Genomic DNA, 22,800 nt, shown 5'->3' with positions numbered 1-22,800 from the left:
AAGACACGAGAAGTAATTCTGCTCTACTAGGCACTGATTAGGCCCCAATTGGAGTACGGTGTCTAGTTCTGGGCACCACATTTTAACATGTGGAGAAATTGGAGAAGGTCCAGAGAAGAGCAACAAAAATGATTAAATATCTAGAGATGAGAGAAGACTGAAAGAATTGGGCTTGTTTAATTTAGGAAAGAGAAGTTTGAGAGGGGACATTATAGCAGTTTTCAAGTGTTACAAGGAGGAGGGAGAGAAACTGTTCTCCTTGGTCTCTGAGGATAAGACAAGAAGCAATGGGCTTAAGTTGCAACAAGGGAGGTTTAGTTTAGACATTAGGAACAAATTGCCTAGGTAGGTCGTGGAATCTCCATCAGTGGAGAAGTTTAAGAGCAGGTGGGATAGACCTCTATCAGGGTTGATCTAGGCAGTTTGTTCCTGCCACGAGGGCAGGAGACTGGCCTCAATGACCTTTCAAGGTCCCTTCCAGTTCTTGGATTCTATGATTTTCTTTGTAGTTCAGACATTTAGGGCATATCTATTATACTCCTCTACTTGCTCCCAGGGTCCCAGTCTGTCTTAAAAGCCCAGAAGATTCTTTGAGGGCTAAATCTGACCCACAATCTTCATATCCTACCAGAACTCCTGAAGAATTTCCTGTATTGAAATTGAATACAGGAATTACCCCCACAGCAGATGCCATTAGGAAGTCAGTATTGGCCACTACTCCTTGCATCGACCATGAGCAGATAATGGAGGAAAACTGATTTCCCTAGGTTTTATCCTGATTCCATGCATCTTTGTGTTACGTGCTGGAAATAATACTAAACTCTGGTAATAACATAGAACCTTCTCCCTCCTTCTTCCCCTCCCTTAAGCTATGCAGGCCAGCATCTCTGACACAAACTGTTAAGTGGGTGGGCTGGAAATGCATTTTCAGTTCCCAAGCAGTCCTTTCTGTCAGGATTTTAAACAATCAGCCTCCAAACCTGCACGGTCGGGGGAAATCTGCATTTCTGTACAGACTCTTCTGTGCCTGGGGCTTTCTGACCCCTGCAAAGAAGAATAACATCTTGTTCTTATAACACAGGCAATCCAGACTGAAATATAGGATAGAAACAGTCAAAAGATATTATAGGAAAACTGCTAAGAACCTGCAGGCAGGATGACTAGTGTAGATTGGGAAACTGTGTGAGGACAACAGCTGGCAAAAGGAATTCTGATTCCAGACCTCATTAACCCAATAGTGGCTGAAATGAAAATGATGGCTGGGCAAATGAATGGCATATAGAGGGAAGGGATTGCTAACTTGTCAGTAATGGGCAAAAGACATTGTTCTGCCATTTACAACATGGGACTGGATGACATGCCGTCTTGGATGCAACCATTCTGTGAAAACACTGAAGCCTCAGGGATTTAGCAGATAATAACATGAGCACCATAACAATAACTATTGGTACCCTGCTGCCCAGATGTCCCTTTATAATCATGCATTTTGTACAAGTCCTCCTGGGTTGTCTAGGACTGGGACAGATTAGCAGTTAACTGCATGTACCCTCTTACTGCTTGACTCCTCTACTGATACTGCCAGAAAATATGTCCATCAGTAACTACACTAGGAACTGGACTAGACCACCAACTCATCTTACTTATAAGACACTCACCAACCATTCTATTACAAGACAGGCTGTCTCCTGTATTCACTGGATCTGAATCAGTGACTTAGATGTGAAAGCATCCTATCCCATTATTAACCGGAGTGCTCCAGACCCTCCCCATAGCTCACTGCAATGCTATTTAGAGAGGAGAACATACTTTACTATTAAGGAATAAGCAGTCAGTCAGTGATTATCTTGTCTTGGGAGAGTTTGTCTCGGAAGTACTTGGAGAGTTCTGGTAAAGTAGTCTTCTGATTACTTAATCTTAGTAATATGAGTAAAAATTGCATAATTCCAGATTTTTACCAGTGAAGTGAAAAAAGTTTGTCCCACAGAACTAGACAAACAGAAATCTTTCAAAAACACAAGGTCCTGAATACAGAACAAAACAATAGCCAATTTCCCCTCTTCCTGAGAAACTGCTATGGACGAGTGGTCACTGCAGCCTTTCAAACCAGAAAAGCAGTTGCTGGAAGAGCCTAAGTAGTATACAGTACCTAGTGGACCCACATGCCCCCCACACAGGTATAACCCCACATTCTTCCTTGAGCTGGGACAAAGGAAGGCCTTGTATGCCCTGGAACCTCGAGCTCTACTGCACCCAGTGACTATAGTCCACATTTGTCAGGCTCTTTGATTCCTGGGGAAGGATATTGTACCAATTTTGCTATGGCTGGGGGCCCACAGAAGCTGGAAGGATGGGAAGAAGCAGGATTTGTCCTCCGAAGCTGAGCCTGCAGTTGTGGCTGCAGTGTGAGTATTGGTTGTTCATGAGTTAATGTTGATTCAACCTTCATGCCCTTCATGGGGTCGCAGAGCACAGCTGGCAGCCCTGTAGTCAATGACAACACAGCCTGAAGCCAGCTGTGCTGCTGCTCTGTGTATGTGGAGCACTGAGGCGATGGTCTCCTGAAGGTCTATTCAAGGATTAGGGGCAGGATGTTCTGCAGACTATTCTCATAGCTATTTTTTTTCCTATGGCCTAGCCCTCTGCTGGCTTCATCGTCCTGCAGCATGGGAGACAAAGCCACAGAATTTCTGAATGTCTCTTTTGTGGTTTTGAAGCTAATTCTTTTAATTAAGGACAAGCTTTCAAAAGCTGCAAAGTTCAAGATGAGGCAATCAATCTTTTTTTAAATTAGGCCTGCCTGCCTATCTTCTGCATGCCTTTATCCTGATGAACACACAAATGAAACCTGTCACTTTGGCCTTTTGACTTGCATCCACAAGCTGAACTGCATTAGCAAACTAGGTGCACAACTGTACATGTATCTTTGCCTCCTTTTACATTATTTCTTCAGCAGGGGTCATTGGGAAGTGAAGGCAGTGATTTGAGGGGGGAAAATTAGCTTGGAAGACAGTTTCCTGCTTGCTTAGTTACATGAACAACTTTGGTCCATATTCACTAAACTATCACAAGCATGGGCCTGAGGACCATGATTGCAGACTGAACTTAAACTATTTAAAGTTATTTGTAGAGCTGGTTTGGAATCCTCCCATCCCCCTCATTTTCATCCAACTTTTTAGAATGTTTTGCGTTTAAACTCCTCTCCCCCTCCCCCCCATAATCTTTCTGGTTTTATGATGGCAAACTTTTTTTTTAATTTGAAAACTTTAAACTATGGGCAGAAAGCAAACACTGGAAAAATCTTTCATTTTGAAGAAAAAAAGGTTTTAGACTTCTTTTGATTGGATTTCTACCAGCCCTGTTCATGTGCAATTCAAGTCAAATATTTCATGCAGTTTTACCACCGAACGAGAATCTATTCTCTGAGCTTTTGACCACCATGCTAATTGTTTTTCTGGGGGTGAAGTAACTGGCTCTCCAGGATATGAGAACTTTCCCAATTAAAGTTTTTTGGCTTTGATAAATCAACATTTTTATCACATGTACACAATTTTCATCTTTTTCCTATGTTGTGAGGTGGCAGTCTTCACTCACTACTCCTGCCAAGCAGGTGGGTAGGAGTGACACCCCATGGAGAGGCATCAACTGGCCACAGGCTGAGTTTGTGGTTTGGCCATCTTCTAATTACATAACAAAACAGGAACAAAATATTATGATTCTCATTACAACCATTATAATTAAAAACAAATTACTGAGACGTGTTTGGCTGAGCTTTGCTTTGTGCGTGATCCTTTGTGCAAAAGTTGGGAGGGGAAACAAAATGGGCTTGACAGAATAGTACAAAGGCTGTTCTAAAAGTCCACTTCAACTCCTCTGAAGTGGGTTTTACACATGAAAGCTCATGTTAGTCTCTCTAAGGTGCAACAGAACTGCTTGTTTCTAAAAAGTATGGGGACTCCAGTTGCCCCTTTGCACTAGGACTCTTCTGCTGGCCTCAGACAGCGGTTGGCTTATGTGAGGGATTTGACAGCGGAATGGGGAAGAAGCCTGCATTATTGCTATCCGTGCTGTACTTGCTATTATGGATATACAGAGGATTTGATGCTGAAGGGCTGCTGGTCTAGCAACTTTCACAAGCATGGAATTCTATTCAAAAGCTATTCTTAAATTTCTTTACTGGGACTAACTCCCAGTACCGCTAGAAAATGGCACATTGTACATATGTGGTTTAGCTCAAGGATGAATTTCAACAGGATTACAGCATGGGCTTCTGTGATTTGCAAGGTCACAAATTTTAATTACTTCTATACCGCTGTAACACTTTTTGCTGTAATTTTAGAATCAAGGCCTATGAGCATGCAGGAATCTAATGCAGAACAATTCCAGAAAATACATACATCTTCTAGAGGGATGGAGATGATGTTTGGAGGGAACAGGGTGGAGAAAATGAAGGAATCTTGCTGGGGGAAGGAGTAGGAAAAAAGTCTGAGGGATGAAGAATCCACTTTGAAGGGGAGAACACAAAGGAATGTGGGGATGAGAAATTGATAGATATTCTGTGCATTATGACCGGGACCCCCAAAGGTCTAACAGACATGGATCATATATGTAGATTAGTGCTATGTACTTGAACTGTGAATCTCTTGAACAATTAGCTGAATGCTAAGATTATTTACAAAATAACTAAACAGTATTTATTCAAACACAGAAGCAAGTACATATTATAGCTAGTTTGTTATGGCCACAAGTTTCCCATGATGGTTTTTTTTTTATCCTCAGTCTTGTTTTCTTAAACAGTCATTTAGTAGCTTTAATAAGGTGAGTTTTTTTTTTTTTTTTTACAGTTGTCCATTTCTTTTGGAAGGCCACTGTTGGAAGCACCCATCCCCATTTAAAAAAAAAAAAAAAATCTGGTTGTTTTGGATGATGGTGGTTGACCATATAATCAGCAATTTTCAGTCAATACCTGTTGGTTTTTGAATTTTCTTTAGTGTCCTAGCCTAGTATGTTTTCTCTAGATTTTACTAGATATGGCAAATCAGCTTTTATGGCTCTCATTCTGTTCTGTTGCAGCAGGGCCCAATAAAAAAAATTACCAAAAATAATTCTTACTACTGCTATTTGTAGTCCCACTGAGCACACTATTCATATTGTGGAGTGCACAGTGTTTTCAGACCCGAAATGTGGAGTAGCTGCAATTCTCTGGAGTTTCTCTCTATTTACATCTATATAATTGAGAGCAGAGTTTGCACCCGTACTCATTCTCTCTCTCTCTCTCTTCCCTCCCCCCCCCCACCTCGGGGCGGGGAAGGCTCATAGATGTCCTACCAGTTTAGCTAGCCTTCAAGTTTCTTTAACTTTATTAAGCAAAGAAAAGTAGAGTCTTAGTCAAGCATCCTGGACCCCTGTATCCAGCTGGATTCCCACTGATGGCTACACTAGATTTAGGGCCTTAAAGTTTTTATTAAGATTTTTCAGCCAACGAGTAAAAAAATAAAATGTAACATCCTGAACTCTGATTAATTTCAACTGAGTCATTCTGTAGCCACTTTTTTTCATTCTGTAACTGTAAAAAATGGTATGGAATTTCTGAAAGCCTGGGCAGCTTAATGTCAACCTACCCCTAGATTACAAATCAGCAATTTGCAGGAAAGAGCTTATATTTGGATTTGGTTGAGGATGTTAAATATCTGGAAAGAAGGCAAATATATCTAAAGAAAATTTGAGATTTTAAAAGTAACAATTGTAATTGCCTTACACTAGGGCAAATCTCTTAGACTTCAATGAGAGTTTTGCCCAAGTAAGGATTGCAGGATTTGACCTTAAATAAAGGGACCTTTAAATAATGGCACAGTTCTGTTAACACAATTGTTTTCTTAGTAGGAATCTATTTGCTCTTTACTGGACTGATCTCTTATCTGCTGAAAGACGTTAAATATAATATTTGTACAACTGTACATGACTGCAAGGCATGCCTTGAAAGCAGTTTTGAAAAAAAATTACTTACAGAGATTGGAATAATTGCTGCCTATTCCAATGTGGATGGAGGTTCCATAGATGAGAGGAAGATGTAAGAAAAGAACTAAGGAGGGAAATGGGAAAAAAAGTCCTTAATAGCAGTTTTGTTTTGGAGCCAGATGTCATTTGATGACACATGTTGTTGCTAAAGTGCACCCACTCTTTCAGTGACAGAGCTGTATATATCAAATTATGAATCCACAACAGATGCAGTTTGAATGTGTAAATAACATGAGGAGTTGCTTCAAATTTCCTAGGACTCAGTCTATTTTAGGAAGTGCTATTATACAAGACTTCAGTGCCTCAAGGATTCTAAAAAGCCATGTTTAAACAACAATGTCATGTAAATAGGCTAATTATTACTGTTAAGCATTACATCAATTACAGAAATGGGCACCTATCCTGGCAAGGCAAAATAATGTTTTCCTAACTTAAGTACATCTTAAACTTGGAGACATGCTCTAGTGGGAATATTTCCCCAATCTTCTAAATGTTAAACTTGCACTTTAAAGACTTAGCTTTAAATAACATAAGTGTACATTTTATATGGAAAAACAATCTCCACAAATCAAGTAGCCTAAATCATAAGACACTGAAGTATTTAGAGGGTTAGATATTAAACATAAATTACTGGATTTCTAAGACGCACCTACTGCTCTTTACTACAGTGCTAAATTTATAAAACCAGCTGAGGGGGTTAGTATGTATATAGTTGTAGTCTTGCCCACTTATCAGATAAACTGAGAAACAGCAGAATCTGCATTGCCCTGTACAGGTGCTGAACCAAATGCAGCAGCAACCCTCTTTAATAGGTGTAGGGTGTCTTTTGTTTTGGGGTTTTTTTTTGGAGGGGTAGGTAACAGATCTCAAAGTTCTCCCCATCAAACCTCTGTCTTGTTGCCATTCTGCTTCTCATAGGAGCTGGAACTAGGGGTGCAGGGCCGTGCTGCAGCACCCCTACTGGAAGTGTTACGTACAGGGTTAATAGTTGGGCTCAACAGCTCTCAGCACCCCCCCACGACAAAAACTGTTTCTGTGCCCCTGCTTCGCATGGTGCCCTGCCAAGGAGCAGCAGGAGCCTTACCCTGCGGTGGCCTCCCCCCCGGCGCTTATTCCGCTTGCCCCAAACACGCCCCCGCCTTCCCTAACCCTTACACAAGCGCTGTGGGGCTGGAGCCGTCTGGGGGCTCTCACCTGGGCCGAGGCGGTGCCACGCTGGCCCCTAGGCGCCAGGCTGTCACCGGCAGGGCGGTGACTCCCCTGTCCCCGCAGAGCTGGGGCGAGGAGCAGCCCCAGGGCACACGCCTCCCCTCCCCGCTTACCGGAGCACACACAGGCAGCCGCGCTCTCCATGCGCCGCGGCGGCAGCTGGCGGGGCTCCCAGGCGGCTCATGGGCGGCGGGGGAAGAGGCGAGCGCGGCTCCTAGGCGCTGACGTTCCCCGCCGCCTTCTCCGCTCGGGCGGGCCGGAGCAGCAGCAGCAGCACCGGGCGGGACCAGGCGCCCATGGAGTCCGGGGGGGGGACGGGACTGACCTCAGCCCGGCAGGGGCCAGCAGGCGGCGGGTCCCTCCCAATGGCCGGGGGCCATCGCTGTCATCCCGCGTGCGGGGGCAGGGGGCGGCGCCAGGCAGCGGGGAGCCGCGGTCCTGCCGGGCGGCCAGCGCAGCTCTCCGCAGTGCCCGGGCAGCCGCCGCTGCGGAGGGTGGGCGTGGAGCGGGGCCGCCCCGCGCTCTTCCTCGCCGAAGGTCGCACGGGACCGCGGCGGGCAGCAGAGCGAAGATCTGCTGGACCGGTCCGGGCGCTGGCTCTGGGCTGCCCGCCCTCCAGCTGATCCTCCGCGGTGCGGGGCGCCGCTCGGAGTTTGGTCCCGGGCTTTTGGGGTCAGAATCGCCTCCTCCCGGCACCAGTGCTTATTTTTTGCCTCTTCCTCTTTTCTTCTCCCCTCCCACCCCCATGAGGATGAAACTGACCTTTGGGCTAGGGCAGGGATCACCAAGCAGTAGACTGGGATCTACCAGTAGATCTTGGAGCATCTGACAGGTGATCCTGACTGGTTTGGCTGGGAGGCTATAGCCCTCTGGCACTTCAGCTGCCCTCCTACCCCTGCCCTGCTGCCCCTGCCCAGAGCCTCAGAGCTGCCCTTGGGAGCTTCCTCCTTGCTGTGCAGAGTGGGGAGACAGGCAGGGGGGCACTGATGTCTCTGTCCCCCTCTCCTGTACCCCATCTTCACAGAGTGAGGAGGGCGGGGCCTCAGCAAAGGGGTGGAGCAGGGGTATTTGGGTTTGAGGTAGATCCTGGATTGACTTAAATTCAAAAACAGATCTTGTGCTTAAAAAGGTTGGAGACAACTGGGTTAGGGGTTACTTTGAGAACATCATTGGTCTCCATGTTTCCCTCCAGCTCGCTCTGCCACTTTTGGGCCAGGAGGAGAGGATTCGCAAACCAGAGCTTTTGAAATAATTGCTCAGATCGTATGCTGAACACACAGCTTGTGGCACTTGTGGCCGAGAGAGGTGAAGGCTAACAATATAGCTGGGTTCAAAAAAGAACTAGGCACATTCATGAAGGATAGGTTCATTAACAGCAGTTAGCCAAGAACAGTGAGGGGCAACCTAGGCTAGTGAGTTGGCCACTGACCCACTCCATCTCAGTTGGATTGCAAGAGTGTCATAACCAAGACAGTCTCCTGGGATAGGGTTGTTTTGTTAACTGTGCTTGGGTACCTAGAATTTGCCAGAGGTGGGGTGGGGTGCCAGTTGAACTTGGATCAGATGCAGAGGGAGCTCTCTCAGTCCATGTCGTGTGCAGTCAGCGCACATCACTTCACGTGCTCTTGCTTCACGCGTGTTTCATCTTGGTAACATGGTAGGAAAAAACTATGCAGACAGAAACCCGCAGAATTTGGCAACCCTGCACATGGGCAACAGTAAACAAAATGTCTTGGCCACACACAAAACTCCACTGGGTCACGTGGCCTACAGGTCATAGGTTGCCCACCACTGGCCAAGAGAGTTGGGCATGCAACCCAATGTTTAAAGATGTCTTTAAACTCCAACTGCTATATAACCATTCAGGATTCTAGTTGTTAATAACATAAGGATGGCCATACTGGTCCCAACTTTGGGAATGTTAAGATCTTGTTTACTGGTGGGTACTGCTCTAGGTTTCTTTACCTAAGTGATCAATGATATATTAAGGTCTGTTGAACTTTAGGTTGACTCATGGTCCTTGGAAGTATATTTGGTTCTTTATCATTGGTGACTTGCCTTGGTGACTCATTTTGTGCAATCCCCAGAAATCCTGGCGGTGAGATGATGAATAGCCTCTACTCACTGATTTCTGTAGGTGTTCAGGGCTATCAGCACCACATAGGACAGGGCCCTCTAAAAACAGTGCTGTCTCTTCTGTGTTATGTTTGTACTGTACCTAGCACAGTAACTCTGTAAGTCCCCAATGTAATCCGCTTACCCGCTCATTCTAAAATTGAACCCAGAAAATAGTCAGTCTCTAGCTTATAACATCTTCCTCAGTCTATGCTGTCTAGAGCAGTGTTTCTCAACCTTTTTTTTTAATAAAGTACCTCCTTTAAAATAAAAAAAGCACCCCTAGTACTTACAATTTTCAGGCACAAAATGTTTTCCTACCATTGTAACACATTTGTTTAAACAACTTAATTGTGGTCAGGCGGGCAATGAAATTCTTGGGTGTAAAAAGTACAAAAATAATAAAACACTGTAAAACTTAAAACAAAAATTCAGTTTTCTCCAAATTTCAGTTGTGTTGATGTACCCGCCCCCCCCCCCCACAACTTCTCTTGAGTATTCATAAGGGTACTCATACCACTGGTTGAGAAACACACTGGTCTAGAGATTTGTTTCCTGTGCTGGTGGAAAACAGAGGTGAAATAAGCCTGTTCACCTCCATGTGCTACACTCATAAAAGAATGGCCAGCTGCAGGCAGTGCTCTGAATGTTTCTGACCAAGGCATGAATGAACCTCCTCCCCCAAAGGAGCCTAAACTGCCATCCCAAATGGTCCCCACTCTGCTGGGCCTGAGCCAGCACGTACAGCCCCTGGGCAGCATGGCCACCGTGTACCCAGGCTCCAGCCCTGGGGCTTAAGCAGCCAGACACTATGGTCCCTCCCTGCACTCCCAGCTCTGAGCTATCCCTGCATTGAGTTCTGCACTCCCACATCCCCCCGCTCACACTCCTGCACCCCCCAACCTATTGTCCTGCACTCCCCCACAACCCTGAACCCTGCACGCTCAATCCCACCCTTGAATTTTTTACAGGTACTGTCATATCACAACTCCCTGCCTGAACCTCACCAGGGAGTGGCGGTTGAAATACAACAGTGCCTAGGGTTACCATGTAGTCATAAAAAAAATACCGGACATGCTTTATGGGGGAGGGACTGGCCGGGAGGGGAGCAGTGCTGGTCGGGGGGGGGGGGGGGGGCTGGGAAATAGAACTAAGGGGGAGGGACAGAGGAGCTGGCCAGGGGAGATGGGGGGGGGCGACGGGAAGCAGGGCTGGTCGTGGTGGGGGAGGGGGGGTTGGGTAGATCAGGGCTGGCCACGGATTATCGGGGGGGGGGGGGGGGATTGCCGGGCAGGATTGAGCTGACCGGGGGAGCTCAGGAGGAGGGAAGAACTGGCTGCTGGAAGCAGGGCTGGCAGGGGGTGCAGCAGGGCTGGCCGGGGAAGATCCGGAGCAGGGAGGGACTGTCTGGGGAAGATCGGGAGGAGAAGTTGGGGCGAATCAACCAACCGGCCGGCTAGGTGGGGTGGGGGAGCAAATCAGCCAGTGGGGAGCAGGACTGACCTGGGCTGTACAGATCTCAGGGCACTCCCAATTCAAGGGTGGGAGTCAGTCCGGTTGCGGCGCCACCACGTGCTTGACCAGTGCGCAGGAGCATGGACCGGACTGCTGCTCCTCCTCACACGCAACCAGGGCTCCCAGCACCGATTGTGCCCTGCCTCCCAGTCACTCATATCATAGAATCATAGAGCTGGAAAAGACCTCAGAAGGTCATCAAGTCCAGCCCCCTGCTCTAGACAGAACCAGTCCCAACTAAATCAACCCAGCCAGGGCTTTGTCAAACCGAGACACCACTAGGGATGGAGACTCCACTACTTCCCTAGGTAACCCATTCCAGTGTTTCACCACTCTTCTAGTGAAATAGTTTTTCCTAATATCCAACCTGGACCTCTCCCACCACAACTTGAGACCATTGCTCCTTGTTCTGCCATCTGTCACTACTGAGAACAGCCTCTCTCCATCCTCTTTGAAAGCTCCCTTCAGGAAGTTGAAGGCTGCTGTCAAATCCCCCCTCACTCTTCACTTCTGCAGACTAAACAGACCCAACTCCCTCAGCAGCTCCTCATAGGTCATGTGCTCCAGCCCCCTAATCATTTTGGTTGCCCTCCGCTGGACCCTCTCCAATGCGTCCACATCCTTTTTGTAGTGGGGGGCCCAGAACTGGACACACTACTCTAGATGTGGCCTCAACAGAGCTGAATAAAGGGGAATAATGACATATCTGGATTTCCCTCCGCCCCCTCCAGGCTCAGCCGGAAAACCAGGAAAAACCGGACGTTGCACATGTCTGGTATTTTCTGGATTTTTTTTACCAGACAGAGGCCCCAAAAAACAGACTGTCAAGTAGAAAACCAGACACCTGGCAACCCTAACAGTGCCTATAAAATGTGTAAGTTACTTTCACCCCGGTAGAAAAAGTAACAAGTTGTGACTTGTTCTCACTGCTAAAAATAGCAGTGTGGACGTTGCAATACAGGTTAATCACCCATGTACAAACCCTGTTAGGCCCTCGGTTCCCAACTCAGGTTACCAGCCCATGTTACAGTGTGACCATCTCAGTTTTTAGTGCACTCACTCAAGCGGACTTTTAGCATGTGTCTCAAGCAGAGCTAGTGATGTACAGTAAAACTCCAATAGTCTGGCATCCAGTAGTCCGGCACTCCTGATAGTCCAGCATCAAAATGGCAAGAGCCTAGTGAGTGAGCTTCGGCAAAAAATGAGTCACAAGGTAACAGCGGCAGCAGCTGAACTGAGCAAAAAGGGTAAAAAAAGGCTTAAAAAAACTAAAACATTACAGTATACTGTATACAGTATGTACAATAAAAAGGGTTAAGAACACTTTATATACAGTATATAATGTATATAGTATATACATAACCAGCGTATAGTACCTCCTGATAGTCCGGCATATCTGATAATCCGGCACCACCTAGGTCCCATAGGTTCCGGATTATCGGAAGCCTACTGTATTATCTGCTTATGCTGGGATGCACGCTTACGGTTACAGAATAAATCTATCCAAAGTGGTTTTCATCCAGTGTTTCATCCAAGTGTTTCACAAGCTCTATGTGATATATGGGAACTGCTTCACCTAGCCCTAAAATATGCTACTTCAGAGTCCAGAATTAGTAGTGTACACTAACACTGTACAATAGTTGAAGGTAAATCATTAAGAGTATTTAATCCATTTTAAACTCCAAGTGCAGCTCTGGGTAGGTGGTCTCTATGCCAATTTTGGTGATGTATCTGAGTTGACCAGGTATATAGTCAGTATAAAGGCTGTATCTTGCTGAAGATGCTAACTCTAGTCACGTTTACACAAAAATATAAGACGCAAATTCAGACTTCTCAGTCCACATTAGGCCGTTAAACGCAAGATTTTTAAAAGTGCTGAGTATGCAGCTACTCCCCTTGACTTCAGAGGAAAATTGCTTGGTGCTAAGTACCTCTGAAAAATAGATTGCCTAGCCTGAGGGCTCTGTCTTTGAACATCTCTGGCCTGGCCCGTAATGGGAACTGTGGATGTTCAATGAGTCTGAGAAACAAATCACTGTTGTTTAGATGTCAGTTTAGGCAACTCCTGTTTGATAAGTTTGGACTAACTCACTCATCAAAAGCCATAGGAATCAGTGTGTCAGAACCAGAACGATGGAGTTACTGCTCTTCAGGTCTGTAAGTTAGAGGAATGAATAGGTTTGAGTGAAAGAGAAGTTGTACAAAATGTTGACATAGGACAGTTCCTTATTAAGCTGAATACTTAAAAAAAAATCTGAACATCTTTTTATGAAAGACCCTTTCCTTTTGGCAGCATATATTCCAACTGAGCACAGTTTGTTTCTAGGTCAGACTTTTACAATATATAAAATGACCCAATAAAATCTACTGTAGCATTTTCACAGCACACAAATAATTTTCCTGCCAGTCAGTAACACTGACATTGGACACACAACATTGCATGGATTTTGCTGATGACTTCTGACCTTTTAATGATGAAGGAGATCATGCAATACATTCTCCATTGTGTGTTTTATCTGGGTCAGTCATGCACCTGAATGAAACCAGCACATTCAGGTCAGAATCTTATTTGTACGCATGGTGCAATAAATCAGCAATAAAGTGCATCTCCTGGGCTATACTATGGGAACATCTATATTTAGTCAAATTCATATCTTTGTTTTGGCAAAACAGAGTTTTAATAATAAAGAGAGTCTCACAGAAGACGAATGAATCACACACAGATCATCTGCTATCCTGAACACTACGTTTTCATACAGAGATCTTGTGCAAGGAAAAAAACATTGATTTTTTTTTTTTTCAGTTACCAAGGTTTGTCATACTTCTACTAGCTTGTCTTGCTAATATCACAGAACAAACAGCATCTGTATTCAAAACAGTCTTCCCTTTGTAACTTACATACTGTTTTTCTATTATATTTTACTTCAGTTATGCCAAAATGTGTTTTTTCCTAATCTTTTGAAATATGGGTCTTGACTGACTGTTGAAAACTCAGATACATTCACATTAGGATCACTATGACATTCTCTGTAGATGGAATTGTGAAGGGGTAATATTTGCGGCGACTGTTTCTCTTTGTAATGGATATTCATGGAGAAGCCCTCACTGAAGACAGATAATTTTATTCCTGGATGATCTTACATTTTTCTTCTAATCAGGGACTTTATCATGGTCAAGCCACACAGTTGGTACAGATTATAAAACTTTGCATGATTCGTCAACCACGTTACCATCTTTTGCAACTAAGAATTTCCTTTTAGATTGCTGTTGCTGAGTGCTCAATTGCAATATGGTGACTGAGAGATGGGGTACATTTTTGAAATGGTTGTCTATTTTTAGTTATATAAATTAATATGTTAACCATATTTCTCATTGATGGACACCCCGAAAACATCTCTTAAACACTTTAAAAGTTAACATTTAAATAAATTATATTGTTATGGAAAAGGTGGTAATGAAATGTATGTTACTGAGTTATAGTATGGGCCTTAGCTAGAACATTTCACCATATCACATGTGAGCATAGTTGTGAAGACATGGCACATACTTTGGATGGAGAATCCCATGCCTTGTTTAGCATATCACCATTGATTTAGCACCAGCAAATCTCTGGCAAGGGTACAGGCATTTTTGCCATGGTGTTCCCAAGTCAAGGTGCAGGAACCAGAAATACAGAACAACATAGGAATAAAGACTGAAACATTTTTAGCTAAGAACTGTGTGTCTTAGGCCTTATCTGCATTAAGGTTTCAGCAGTGAAAGGAAGATATACACACTGATTGCTCCCCCACATAATAATTTGATAGTAAATAATAGTAACTTTATTAAGTACAAGAAGTAGGATTTAAGTGGTTGCAAGTGAAAAGAGGCAGAGCAAAGTGAATTACAAATTTAAAATAACAAGAAAACACTTAGCTAGTTCTAAGACCCTAAAACTTTTTACAAACTTATCCTAAAACTGTTCCTGTTTCAGCTAAACCTCCAAGCCAGGGAAATTCTTTTTTCCCCTGGGGTCTCTGGTTCATTCTCTTAGGAGTGACATACCAGCCAAAGACAAAAGCCTGAAAACTTTGCATCTTAAATAGCTTTCTTTTTGGGTGGGAATTCTGTTTCTATAGTCCACTTTTCCATGGAAAATTACCTGGTCAGACCCTACCAGTTAGAGAGACCCCAATCGTCTTACTAAGACCAACCACAGTTAAGACTTAAAGGTCAAAAGGGGCTGTTTACTGGTGATCATCCTGACATTGAGTGAAACACCCCTGATGACTTTCATTTGCACATTTTAAATCATGAACTATTATATACTCCATATTTCTAACTTTACATTCAAGAGTGATACATACATCTAAATAGGATATACAGACCCAGCAGATTGTGAAATTAAAATCGATAGGTTACATGAGGTATTTTGTCCAAAGCATCTTTGAGCTATATCTTACTGTACCCAATAAGTCATTTTCAGAAAGCATGTAGGGCGGCTCTGTCACACTTTCCCACTGAAATTACTGCCAGAGGGTTGGACAGTGTCCATTGTGAAAGTGGAATGTTCAGAAATTCACTTGGGCTTTGGTTATACAACCATCCAATATTACCAAACCCTATGTTGTCAATTGTAGGAATTTTTCCAAAGTTCTGGGTTCCTGTCCACTGATTGTCGGAAAACATGGTGGGGTGTAGCAGTGCCCCCAGGATGAAGATAGAAATGACTTCCGACGAATCAGGGTCCTGGCATTTAGTCCCCAATGCCGTAAGGTGGTGTGCCTCAGTTTCCACTTCCATACAGCTGTTCAGGTTTGTTGTGCCTTTGCTGCTATGCCCAGCTCTTAAGCCTGTGCACAGTTATTAGCTGAGAAGTTGCATGCTCCTGGGATCCTATTGCTCCTGTCCCCAGCAGGCACAAAAGTTTTTTCAAAAAATCATGTATGTTGCATACTTTAAAGAGGTTTACTGTCCATATCAGATTCTTTGTGCTGATCCATAAGTGTTGCAGGAAAAGACATACGGTTACCAGCCAACCAATGATAGAGTAGTGTTCCAAGTATGGATGTCATGCTACTCTCTGTCTTTAGACTATTTGTGTGGTACAGTATTTCTTTCCCCCCTTTAAAAACTCTACAAGTTTCTCTTTTTCTCATCAGTTCAGTAAGACATTTGATATACAGGCAGTCCCCGGGTTACGTACAAGATAGGGACTGTAGGTTTGTTCTTAAGTTGAATCTGTATGTAAGTCGGAACTGGCGTCCAGATTCAGCCGCTGCTGAAACTGACCGCCAGTTCTGACTTACATACAGATTCAACTTAAGAACCCCAAGCTTCCCCAAGTCAGCTGCTGCTGAAACTGATCAGCGCTGATTGCAGGAAGCCTGGGGCAGAGCAACTCTGCCTCGGGCTTCCTGTAGTCAACGCTGGTCAGTTTCAGCAGCGGCTGACTTGGGGATGCCTGGGGCAGAGCAGCTGGGGTGCTGCTGGGTTGCTCCAGTAGCACCGCTCCTCGGCGCTACTGGACCAACCCAGCAGCACCCCAGCTGCTCTGCCCCAGGCGTCCTGATTCAGCCACTGCTGAAACTGACCAGCAGCGGCTGAATCAGGACCTGGGGCAGAGCAGCTGGGGTGCTGCCGGGTTGGTCCAGTAGTGCCCAGAGCGGGCGCTGCAGGACCAATCCGCAGCGCCTCAGCTGCTCTGCTCCAGGGTCCAAAACAAAAGCCTGGTCTGCTTGAGGGGGGCACACTAGCCGCGCCCCCACCCCCCAGCAGACCAGGGACACGGGGAGCAGAGCCGCAGCGGCAGTGGGGTGCCGCGCCTCTGAGGCTTTGCTCTGGCAAAGTCTCAGAGGCGCGGGACCCCCCCCCCCCGCGGCTGCGGCTTGAGTCCCGGTGCCTGTGGTCTGCTGGGGACGGTCCCCAGCAGACCACAGGCACCGGGACTCAAGCGGCAGCAGCGGCAGTTCTCCGCGCTTCTGAGGCTTTGCTCTGGCAAAGCCTCAGAAGCGCGGGAACCCGCCCGGTGCCTCTGGTCTGCTGGAGACGGTCTCCAGCAGACCAGGGGCACTGGAGCAGTTTATGAACAGAGCTTTCTCGCCCCAGAGCTCGCAGGTAGCAATCCGCTACCTCGACCTCTGGGGCGAGAAAGCCCCGTTCGTAAGTGCGGATCCGCGTAAGTCGGGGACTGCCTGTAGTTCCAATGGGAAATTATTAAATTGGAAAGGATGGGGAACAATACGAACATTGAAAAGTGGATAAGGCACTTGTTAAAGGGGAGACTACAGTGGATCATACTGAAAGTTGTACTGTCAGGCTGGAGGGAGATTATTAGTGGAGTTCCTCAGGAGTTTTTCTTGGGACCAGTCTTTTTAACATCTTTATTTCTGACCTTAGCCCACTCCCACTTTGTGTGTTAATAAAATGTATGCATGACACCAAGTTGGAACTTCAGGGGGTAGCCGAGTTAGTCTGTTACAGGGAAAAAAAAACAGCAAGCAAATGGTCTGGTAGCACTTTATAGACTAACAAAACATGTAGCTGGTATCCTTTCTATCTATAAACATGTAGATAGCACCCTTTCTCCTGCTACTTGATGCATAGACGTAGGGAGGTGGGCGACAGAACATCTTTCTCCCCCCCCTCCTTCCCTTCTCCTATTTATTTCAAGTTTCCTTATCCTCTAATCCTAACTCTGGTCATCTGAAGAAGTGGGCTGTGCCCACGAAAGCTCATGATACCATCTACATGTTTTGTTAGTCTATAAAGTGCTACCAGACCATTTGCTTGCTGTTTTTTTTTTACCAAGTTGGAAGGCATTGCCTATACAGAGGAGGTCTGGAATATCATACAGGATGATCTGAATGACCCTGTAAACTCAAGTAATACATATGGGATGAAATTTAAAAGTGCAAAATGCAAAGTCAGGCATTAGGGACTAATGAGAAGGAAAAAGACCTGGATTTTTTGATTGATCACAAGATGACAATGAGTCCCCAGTGTGATGTGGCTGTGTAAAAGGCACTTTGGGGCTATGTCTAGACAGCAGTGCTATATTGGCATACCAGAAGAATCCTGAAATAGCAATTCTGCATCTTTAAACATGCCTGTTATTTCAAAATAACAGGCATGCTATTTCAGCATTCCAGTAGCCCTCATTCTATGCGGGTTAAGGGACTTGTTGGAATAGTGCTTTATTTCAAAATAAGCTATTTCTAAATTACATTAAAATAAGCTACGTAATTTGTGTAAGGGTGCAGGGTAGACACACCCCTAGGATGCATCAGGCAAGGTATTTCCAGTATACTTAGGCACTGGTAAGACCTAATGTGGAATAGTGTGTGCAACTCTAGTCTCCTGTGTTTAAGAGAGCTGAATCCAAGTGGGAAGAGCTAGAGAGAAGATGATCTGAGGACTGGGCATGTTGAGGGTGATATGATTACCCTTTGTAAATACTTTGAAAGGTATACTTGGAAACAGTTTTTCTCCCTCCCTGGTATTTAAGAAAAGTGCCATTGTGGACACAAGAACAAACGGACATACACTGGCTATGTTAGGTTTAAAACTAGCTAAAGATTTCTAACTAACGGAAGGGTGAAATTCTGGAATAACCTTCTGTCAGGGCTGTTCCCCACTCTGGCACTCCAAGTACAGAAGGTGGGGAACCACAAAGGCTTTACATATACCATGCCTCTACAGGCACTGGTTACAAAAACTTCCCCCAGAATCACAAATGCGCATGGATTTGGGGGGAGGTAGCTGTCACACACAAACACCATACACGCACACAGTCTCGCCAGACAATGTTATAGTTACCAGTCCAGAGTCTGTATCAATCTAGTGGCCAGTTAGATCGGTCACAGAGGGAGAACAGGGCCTTACGTTGGTCGCAATCCGATGCTCATCTGGAGTTGGTGGCAAGACAAACCCAAAGTTCCATGGCAAAGCACCCTGCTTTTATAATCCTCTTTCCCTGTTGAAGTCTATGGATTTCTCTGTGTCAGTCTGTGACTGGTGTGTTAATCCTTCCCAAAACATTTTCAAGAGTCTCATCCTGTCCTGGATTGTTAATCAGTTGTTTTTATGGATGCTTCACCTTTAGAGCCGTCAATCTGCCAGTCTGATCAACTCTTGACTGTGGGTACACGCTGATGGTTTCTCTGAGGCCGATATGTCTCTTCGCAGTCTGTCATACAGTTTGTCTTCACCCTGCATTCTCCCTCTTCTCTCTTGACCATCTGGCTCTAGCGATGACCTTCACACCGTATCTCATTCATACAAACAGTCTTTCACAGATATAAACAGCAAAGTTTTATATTGAACAAAAGCAAACAACTTTGTAAATTGCCTTACTAAATTTTGAAATTAAAACAATTCACACTGAAGGCTCGGGCCTTCAACACTCCTCTAATCTCATTGACATGGACACAATATGAGATCCTGTCTCTTTACTTACTAAACTTTAATATATATATTAAACTAAAAAACTTAATTAATAAAATGTTAAACGTGTTACCTTACATTACTACATTATTAAACCTAAAAAGAAAATATTAAAAGAATAAAACTTTCAATCCCAACATCATCAAGTAATTTTTATTCCTAAAACCAGGGGGCAAACACTTGAATTCTTCCCCAAGGTTCTTTTGCCACAAGAGAGCTTGAAAAAAGAAAAGAGAGAAGCTGTAGTCTCTGGTAGCTGACCTCTGTCTGAGGCATGCACACACGCACAGACACAGACACACCTCCTGTATCTTCCAGGACACAAGAATCAAAACCTCACCTTAAAGTGACTTTTATTACTAAACAAAAGATATACTTGATTTGCTAGATATTACAGAGCAACTAAGGAAAACCAGCTTCTTTGTGTTTTCCTTAGTTAAGGAAACACAGAGAAAATCTCTAGGAACAATGCTTAGATGGTAAATAGGGAGGAGAGGCATAGATTGACATAAAGCAGTTTAAACCAAGCCACAAAATAAAGAAAATATCCTGATCACAGATAGATTCACTTTTCCTCTTTATTTACTCCAATCTTTTCTTGGTTCAGTCCACTTCCATGCCCCGAATTCCTTAAAGGCATGGTAATCCTGCCTGGGTTTAAATCATTTCTGTGTCTCTCAACTCCTGATTTAACTCTTCCACACAAAAAAAGCAGGCAAGGTACCTTATACAATTCAAATTTCAGCGCTTTATTCCTATTGGTTATCCTGGTTTGCTGACAACCCCCTTGCTAGCTACCTGAATTTAACCCCTTAGTCACTGGGTGCTGGCCAGCACTCTATCCATTACACCTTCTAAGAGGAGCAATGGGGGCAAAAGACCTCACTGGCTTCAAGACTGAGCTTGATAAGGCGTGCAGATAGTATGACGAGGCTGCCTACAATGGTATGCAGCTAGTTTGCAACTGCTAGCAACAAATATCTCCAATGGCTAGTGATGGGACATTACATGGGGAGGGCTCTGAGTTAGTACAGAGAATTATTTTCCAGGTATCTGGCTGGTGGGTCTTACCCATATGAGAGGGTCTAACTGACCCCCCCCCATATTTGTGATTAGTAAGGACACTTTCTTCCAGTTCAAATTGGTAGAGACCCTCTAGCTTTTTCATCTTCTGCAGCATGAGGCAGGGACCATTTGCACATGTAATCTAGTGCAAATGGAAGTCTTTAAAGAATGATTTGAGGACTTTGGTAACTCAGCCAGAAGTTATGGACCTATAAGAGGTGTGGGAAGATGAGGTTCTGTGGTCTTCATTATATAGGAGGTCAGACTAGGTCATCACGATGGCCCCTTCTGATCTCCAGTCTCTAGGTCTGTATTGTTGCTCACTTTTCACACTTCACTTTTGTTCAGTGGGTCTCTGTTTCACTTTCCAGTTCTCATTCACAAATACAATGAATTTGATTAACAAATTGTACAGCAGGATAATTAAACCCCCAGTTCAGGTTTAAACTATGAAAGAGTTTGATAAAAGAAAGATTAACCCCCTCTCCAAGACATGTCAATATTTGCTTTACAAACACTGGGGCTAGTGGTGCTCTCAGAGTCAGTGGGATATTTGCTATCCATTTCAGAGGAATCGAGGGCAGATCCTTGGTGACTTGAATTTCCGTGTGTGTTGCAATGCGCAGACCGACTCCTCTTTGCTTTACTCATTGAGCAGTTCCATTGACTTAAGTGGGGCTGCTTGTGTGACTAAAGTGAGTAGAATTTGTCTCATGTAAAAAGAATCCCATGTGTGAAGGATGTTGACTTATATGGGAGCAGAATCAGGCTGGGATTTTACCTGAATTTTCTCACTTTTTTAAAATTTCAGCCTAAACAATTTGCATGCTTGTGATACCATATTCTGTGTTTGCATAGGGAGAGCTCGGGTTGCCGTGTCCTCCTTTTAAATTTTCCCCTTCCCCCTCTTTCAATTTTTTAATGTAGTCTTTTTAAACAGAAGTAACTTGGTACAGTGAATCTCTTTTCATTTGCTGTAAAATGGATCAGGATTTTTTAAAAGGCTGGGAAAACTTGATAGCTTTTAAAATTGTACTGTTTGTTTGGAGCTCTCAGGAACACATTTCCAGGAAATCTCAGGGTGAAAATGATTTTTGGTGACAATTTTCAAGCAATGGGTTTGAACGTAATTAGAGACCTGAATTCTCAACATGATAAGGAGCTACTGAATGTGAAAATATAATATAGAATTATTAATAAGAGAAATGGACCTGTTTTGCTTGAGCGAATTGGGTTTTAAAAAACATGCTGTATAGACCAGCATATGCAAAATTTCAACCACCACTTGTAGGACATATGAAATTAATATGCTTATAGAATTAAAAAATTGGTTCTCGAATGACGTAGATCTTCTTCAAGCACAAACTGTCCAGAGAAGAAAATATTTACATTCATATTCTAAATAAATATATCAATAAAATATATTCTAAAGTAATACTAGGGCCCAGATTCTGAAGTAATGAAACAGGAATTAATATTGAAATGGTTCTTACATTAGTTCAGGAGACTGGTGTTATCAGAACAGTCCTTTACAAGAATCTTTGTAGCAGAACTTCCAAAGTCTAAAATTGTCTTCCCTCTCAAAAGCTTGCCATTTATTTCCCCCCTTCTAAACATTGAAAACCAAAAATTGTTCCTCAACTAAGCCAAATTCACTGCTCGCTCACTTGGATGCATATTTTTCTGGGGAGCAATCGCATACAGTGCAATCTTCTTTCTGTGCACGTTTCTTCCTGGACACACTCATTTGTGTACTGGGAAACAACTAGGTCTTATGTCATTACAGAAAACTTTCAACAGTTTTGTATCTCTTTCTTTTGGATTTCCTGGTGCCAGCCTGGCAGTAGGATATTAAGGGGAATTTTTTTTATCTCAGAGTGATCTCCTTTTCCTGTCATTCTTTAATTAAATTTACAGTTTTATTATACAATTTGTTTTGTTTTGATCATTGCAGGAGCATCCTGGTAATAATGCAGCTTCTCAGAGTCTGTTGTCATTACTCCGTATGTATGTATTAACCACGAGTTCTAGTTAGGCACATAGAAATGGGAGGCAGAAAATGATCAGTAGATAAATAATAGTATATGTATAAAGAACACTTGTGAAAGATTTGTATGATAGAATACTGTATGCCATGAACTTTGTTTTATCTAAGAAATGGATGATGATACACTATGTATCTTTCATTCTTAAATATCCCAAAGTATCTTACAGATAATGGGCCCGGTATTAATGTGCCCATTTTTAAAATAGGGCATCCACATCCTTTGTGATGTGGATGATCAGCTCTGCACTTAATAGAGCAGACATATTTAGTACAAAGGGTTGATCTGATAGTTCACGGGTAGGATATCCTCCATATTTGAGAACTGATATCCTTCGGTTCAGGAACCACTTCACTCACAATTAGAATTTATCCATCCCTAATGCAGAACAACAACAAACATTCTAGATCAG

At 43.9% G+C, this 22,800-nt stretch overlaps 1 protein-coding gene and 1 long non-coding RNA gene across 3 annotated transcripts in view; one reads left to right on the top strand and one right to left on the bottom strand.

The window, feature by feature from the left end:
• Positions 1 to 7,719, bottom strand: part of BEAN1 (brain expressed associated with NEDD4 1) — a 116,506-nt gene extending 108,787 nt beyond the window's left edge. Inside the window, exons 1-2 of one of the 2 annotated variants that reach the window (XM_006130539.4) lie at positions 7,338 to 7,719; positions 6,005 to 6,079 (exon numbers count right to left, since the gene is read on the bottom strand). In XM_006130539.4, the coding sequence (XP_006130601.1) occupies positions 6,005 to 6,079; positions 7,338 to 7,368 (106 nt within the window). In that variant the 5' untranslated portion in view covers positions 7,369 to 7,719. The remainder of the gene's footprint in view (positions 1 to 6,004; positions 6,080 to 7,337) is intronic. The other variant, XM_006130540.4, reaches the window with a different exon arrangement.
• The window catches only part of LOC112547007 (uncharacterized), a 251,419-nt gene that overhangs the window by 28,990 nt on the left and 199,629 nt on the right, over positions 1 to 22,800 (top strand). The gene's annotated exons all lie outside the window — the stretch shown is intronic.

Source organism: Pelodiscus sinensis, chromosome 12, assembly GCF_049634645.1.
Source record: "Pelodiscus sinensis isolate JC-2024 chromosome 12, ASM4963464v1, whole genome shotgun sequence".
NCBI classification, from domain to species: domain Eukaryota; kingdom Metazoa; phylum Chordata; order Testudines; family Trionychidae; genus Pelodiscus; species Pelodiscus sinensis.
Note: the sequence above shows the minus strand (reverse complement) of the source record. Positions and strands in the feature narration are given on the sequence as shown.